General features: G+C 31.8%; 1 protein-coding gene across 1 annotated transcript in view; it reads left to right on the top strand.

Annotated features, from left to right (window-relative positions):
• Nucleotides 1-4,743: 4,743 nt before the first annotated feature.
• Nucleotides 4,744-6,530, top strand: part of LOC107737668 (pituitary tumor-transforming gene 1 protein-interacting protein) — a 17,789-nt gene continuing 16,002 nt past the window's right edge. Inside the window, exons 1-2 of the mRNA XM_016549289.1 lie at nt 4,744-5,047; nt 5,497-5,543. Coding sequence (XP_016404775.1) covers nt 4,924-5,047; nt 5,497-5,543 — 171 coding nt within the window. The 5' untranslated portion in view covers nt 4,744-4,923. The remainder of the gene's footprint in view (nt 5,048-5,496; nt 5,544-6,530) is intronic.

Genomic DNA, 6,530 nt, shown 5'->3' with positions numbered 1-6,530 from the left:
TTTCTGCTCTTTTTCAGTGTTTCAGGAAGTCAGAAGTGAAGGTCTGGCATGTTTCACAACACTGATCTGCTGTTCCATGACGTTCCTGCTCCAACATCTTCACTATAGTAATGCATGCATTTATAATATGTTTATATTTTTATTAATATTGTGATTTTTTTTTAATATATATATATATATATATTTGCTGTTTTAATTTAAATTTTTAAATTTTTAGAATTTTTTGTGTTTTTGTTAATTTTATTATTTTTTTAAATGTCTATTTTTTAATATTTTGAATTAGATTTTATTTTTATATATTTTTTAGTTTTCATTTTAAAGTTGTTTAATATAAATTTTTTATAATATGTATTATATTTTATTAATATTGTGAATTCTTTTTTTATTTTTACATTTGCTGTTTTAATTTAAATTTTAAAGTTTTAGAATTTTTTTGTGATTTTGTTATTTTTATTATTTTTTAAATGTCTATTTTTTATATTTTGAATTAGTTATTATTTTTATATATTTTTTTGTTTTAATTTTAAAGTTGTAGAAATTTAGTTTTTGCAATTTTTATTAGTTTTTTTAAATGTCTATATAGTTTTTAATAATATTTTCAATAAGTTTTTATTTCTTAAATGTTCCATTTTCATTTTCATTTGACTTAAAATTTTTGAAATTTTGTTGTTCTTCACTATAGTAATGCATGCAGTATGGAAAAGAGTTATGGCAGATAAAGTAGAGTTACAGAGAAGCTGCTTTTAGTCACCATGCACAAAAAAACCTCAAACCTTTTGACTAAACTAAACTAACATTTTTTAAATAAGAAAGCCTCTAAAGTTGTTTTTAATATGTCATATTTATCAAGAATGCATTATTTATCTATAATTTATTTAGCTCAGCATCTTCGATGCAATGTAAAGTTCACCATGTGCTCGTCTGACTCATGCTCACATTTTTACCCGTTTCCTCTCCTAAAGCTTCCTCCTCATGTTTTATTTTGTTGTCAACATTCACTGTATTTCCCAATTTAATTCAGACGGGGACCGAATCAGTTCACCAGTGCCTCTAACGTGCTTAGAATCACCATTTCTGACATTTTCTTGTTGCGTTCGCACACTTTTCATTTCTTTGCACAAACTTTTCAGTGTCAACACAACACACTCGTCCTCAACTGAGTCAATTGCAACCCTGTCAGCACAACTTTGACGTCTGCATTACATCTGCTAGACGTATTTTTCAGAGTGTTTGCTCATCTGCAATACGTCTATAGGACGTTTCCTATCAGATGTCAAATAGACGTTTAGAAGATGTCTTTAAGATGCATCTAGAATGCATGTAAAACTGACATCTTACAGATGTCTATCAGATGTTTGCACACAGCAGATGCTTTCCAGATGAAGCGTTTTGGGTAAAAAAGGATATAATAATTCTTATCTGCAGCACAGAATCGTTCACAAGCTGCACGCGCAATAAAGAGCTGCTTCGTCAACCGATAGAAGACGTTTACAAGTTTTATTTTCTACAAACTGATTGTAGGTAAATATCCACCTAATCCAGCGCTCTGTTTGTTTTAAAATGTGTTCTTATAAAATATCCAAACGATTCAGTGCGCGAGTGAACTGTTCGAATGAATCGAACTGAATCGTTTGACCGATTATCAAAAAACAGATTCATCCGCAAATCTGGGATTGTTTTTATTCTAAACCGATAGAAAACACATATGAATTAAGCTGAAATATTAGCAGTTAAAATGATTCTCAGGTCGGTGTATTCATTCACATGTAAAGATTTATCGGTAACACTTTACAATAAGATTCGTTAATGAACCTTACTGTAAAGTGTTACCGATTTATCAATATTTTACTAGGGCACAGCGATATTTAACGATGTCTTGGTTGACACTATCCTACGCCATTCTGTGCACAAAACCATCTTTCTCCATAGATCTTATCCGCGCCGTGTTTAATTTCTGGATTGAAGGATTGAAAACGAGGCTTTGAAGAACTGAAGTAGTCAGTTTTGAAAATTGTGAGTTGTGAAAATTACGTGCCATTGTAAAAACTGTCGCTAATTCTATCCATCGCAACCTCATTTCGGCCACCATCACCAATCGGAATTATTACGTTGAAGTAAAATTAGTTTTTCAATGGAAAGTAGCTAAATCCCACTTGAAAATTCGCTGGATGACGTCATAAGCTATTTAGCATCCGGGTACTTTTCGCCTACTTTTTTTCGAATACTATGAATTCGGACATACTACTCGCCTCACTTACTGTTTTTCGCCTACTATATACAGTGAAGCGACGCAACGGAATGAACCACTGCTTGGTGAAGCTTCGAAACCTTTGCATATCAATTGTTTCGGACAAATGTTTCGACGCATATCAAACCACGAAAATCACGCGATTTCACATGATGTTTTGAAATTGCGATGCAACTGAAATTTCAACGCAGTTGGTTCAATTGATTACTGTAAAAGCTTCAAAAAAATTTTAATTTTATTTGTTAATTCTATCCATCACAACCTCATTTCGGCCACCATCACCAATCGGAATTATTACGTTGAAGTAAAATTAGTTTTTAGCATGAGAAAAGAGCAGTGTTTATTAGAAAATTTAAATGGAAAGTAGCTAAATCCCACTTGAAAATTCGCTAGATGACGTCATAAGCTATTTAGCATCCGGGTACTTTTCACCTACTTTTTTTCGAATACTATGAATTTGGACACACTACTATTTGCCTCACTTAATGTTTTTCGCCTACTATATACAGAATGAACCACTGCTTGGTGAAGCTTCGAAACCTTTGCATATCAATTGTTTCGGACAAATGTTTCGACGCATATCAAACCACGAAAATCACGCGATTTCACATGATGTTTTGAAATTGCAATGCAACTGAAATTTCAACGCAATTGGTTCAATTGATTACTGTAAAAGCTTCAAAAAGGTTTTATTTTATTTGTTTATTCAAAAATGAAATATGACTGTGCCCTACTGGTCATGTCTTTCCTGTGCAGTGGAATAACAATAGAAATTATTTGAAGCATGTTTATTTGACGCGCATTCTCAATGCCTGCGAATGCAACTTTTCCAATAAATACTACTCTTTTCTCATGCTAAAAACAATATTACTCAATATAATAATTCTGATTGGTGATGGTGGGTGAAACTAAAGTTTACCAAAGTCTGAATCAATTGCTTCGCAAAATGACTCATTGATTCGAATCGCTCGAAACGTTTAAGTACAACAAAAACTCAGCTCATAATGACACGTTATACAAACCAACTGCAAATATTTCCATAAAAGTGCAATCTATAAAATTATATCTATAAGTAATTACCAAATGGCAATTAAATTTGCCATAAATCTGTAGTGCATGTTTTGTGTTTTCTTAGGTCAGTAAGAAGCAGTTTAATCTCATTCTCCTTTTTGCATTATCTAGTGTGCTAGTTTGAGCTCGAAACACACCTGGAGGGTTTCTTTAAAGAAGTTGCATCGTTCTCATCTTTCCAGGAGGACCAGGTGCAAGAATTCATGAATAAATCCTACAACGACTCTCAAGTGACGTCGAGAGTCTTGAGCTACAGAGAAACACGACTCGTGATTCTTATCCTTCAGAAACGAGAGAGCAATGAACACTGAATTGCTCCCCATAAAAATTTTCATTTCATTACACCAAATACACAAAATAATGTTCTTGTTAGCAGCATCATATGACCCCTTTAAAAACCACAAAAGCTCAGAAACACCAGGCTGAGAGGAGCTGAGCTAGATCATCTTATGAATTTGGACCAAAAACAAAACAAAATATGGTGAATACTGTTTTAGCACCATGATTATTTTTCTGATTAATGACTTAAAGGTCCCCTGAAATGCTTAAAAACACGCAGCGTTACTCTGTGTTGACGTCATTGTAACTGAAACCGGAAGACAGGGCGGGACATATCAAGCAGCCCCGCTAGTGCACTACGTGCCATGAGAAGCTGAAGTACGATGTGACGTCAAAAAAATCGTTGAGCCGTTTTGGCGGAAGTGACGAACTGCAAGCTTTGAATGCTTATATCTTCTAAATGCGAATTTTGTCACTGTTTTGGAGCACACTGCCTTATAGATAACCTTAAGACTAACATATCGATACTAACACCTAAAAAACTTTAATTTTGATTTCATGGGGACTTTAAATTTTCGGTCTCTTTGGTATGGAAGCCCATTTGCACCATGTAAGAAGAAAAAAAATTGCTTTGGTAAGTCATAATTATGACTAATGAGAAATGATGACTTGACATAGGCCTACCAAGTTGAAATTATGACTTATAAGGTCGAAACTGACATACTAATTCATAATTATGAGATAAAACATCAGAATTATGGCTTAGAAACTCGGCATTTTAAAATAAAAGTCTAAATTATGAATTAAAAAGTCATAATATTTGAATAAAAAATTATGATAATAGAGATTTTTGGCCTTTCATCTAATAATTTCAACTTTTTATCTCATAGTTATGAATTTTTTATGTTATAATTCCGACTTTTTACCTTATAGTTTTGATTTTTCATGTTATAATTTCGACTTTTCATCTCATAATTATGACTTATAAAGTCTGACTTATCAAAGCATGAATATAAATTTTTTTTTTTTTTTTGACGTGGCGGACTGGGTCTCCATAGTTTGGCGCTTGTACTTTTATGATTTTTAAGCGTCTTATTACGCTTTCGTTCACGGCGCTCTTAGAGGACTTTTATTTTGAAAGCAGCAGCAGCAGCAGCACGCGCGTCAGCTGCGTCGTTGCGCTTCCGTGTTTTCGATCACTCGATGGTTTCGGCTGCGTGTTGAGGAGAGTTTAGGAGATTTTTGTGTAGTCGAAATCAAGATTTTAGAGCTCAGACACAAACTCAACATTCGTCTGCCGCACAGAGCTTCAAATCCTCTCCGATATGGATAAATCGCGAGTGTTTGTGTCGATGTGGGGCTTCCTGCTGATGTGTGTCGCATTCAGTCTTACTGAAGCAACAAAACCAACAACAATCACACCTACAACTCATCCAGCTGTCCACAAACGTATGTGATTATTTGCCTGTGTCTTCTGTATCTCTATTTTAAAGTCTAAAAATGCTTGTAATTTAAATATGTATGCAAATATATTTTCATAAATTATTATTATTATAGTATAACGTTAAGTATTTTTCTATAAGTTATACTTTGCTAATGTATTGAATGTGTTTAATATAGAACTGTCACTAATTTTAATGTCATTAGTGTTAGTCAGTTATATAAAAACACTGAAAGGACTTTTTTAAATATCTCAATGAAAAATGTTTTTGTATTACTCTGTTATGCCATTTATGATGTTAATCCAGGATGTGATGTGATATATTTATGGTAGCACTAAATGTAAATAAAGTTATGTTATACTTTATGAACCGTCTGATCATCCAGACCAATCTTTGGAAAAATGCAGCTCTTTATTTTCAGAGTGAAAGTGTTTTTATTCTTCTCTGTCGTCCCAGCATGCAACACTCAGACTTCCTGTGAGCTGTGCCTCGCCAATGTTTCGGTAAGATCACACGACACTCCTTTACTGTTTATTAGCCGGGTTTCTGCACTTCTACCTGGACCTTTGGAAAATTAATATTGTAATTTATGGAAGTGTTTATAGAAAACGGTACATTAGACGATCAGGGATCTGCTCAGATGCTCTAATTTGATTAATTATAACCTGATTATTATTGATAGCACTTTGTTTTCATATTTTAAGCATCTTTTGAAATGTACTTATTTCTTCAAACAAGATGAATGGTTTAGTGACACAAAACAACAATATTGCAAACAAACTTCACAGAATTCATCAAATGCATTGATAATAATGTTTGTGCTGTAATGATCTCACTCCCTGAAGGATGTCAATAATAATAATAATAATAATTATAATAATTGTTTTTGTGTAACATACTGGAGGATGTCATTAACAACAACAACAATAATAATAATAATAATAATAATAATAAATGTTTTTGTAACATTCTGGAGGATGTCATTAATAATAATAATAATAATAATAATAATAATAATAATAATAATAATGTTTTTGTAACATTCTGGAGGATGTCATTAATTATAATAATAATAATAATAAATATTTTTCTAACATTCTGGAGGATGTTATTAACAACAACAACAACAACAACAATAATAATAATAATAAATGTTTTTCTAACATTCTGGAGGATGTAATAATAATAATAATAATAATAATAATAATAAATATTTTTGTAACATACTGAAGGATGTCATTAATAATAACGATAATAATAATAATACTAATAATTCCCCCCCCTAACATCCTGGAGGATGTCATTAATAATAATAATAATAATAATAATAAATATTTTTGTAACATACTGAAGGATGTCATTAATAATAATAATACATGTTTTTTAACACTGGAGGATGTCATTAATAATAATAATAATAATAATAATAATAAATATTTTTGTAACATACTGAAGGATGTCATTAATAATAATAATAATACTCTGGAGGA

The sequence above is a fragment of the Sinocyclocheilus rhinocerous genome, unplaced genomic scaffold, assembly GCF_001515625.1.
Source record: "Sinocyclocheilus rhinocerous isolate Xijiao unplaced genomic scaffold, SAMN03320098_v1.1 scaffold281, whole genome shotgun sequence".
NCBI lineage: Eukaryota > Metazoa > Chordata > Actinopteri > Cypriniformes > Cyprinidae > Sinocyclocheilus > Sinocyclocheilus rhinocerous.
The sequence above is the reverse complement of the archived record's forward strand: the minus strand, read 5'-3'. Positions and strand labels throughout refer to the sequence as shown.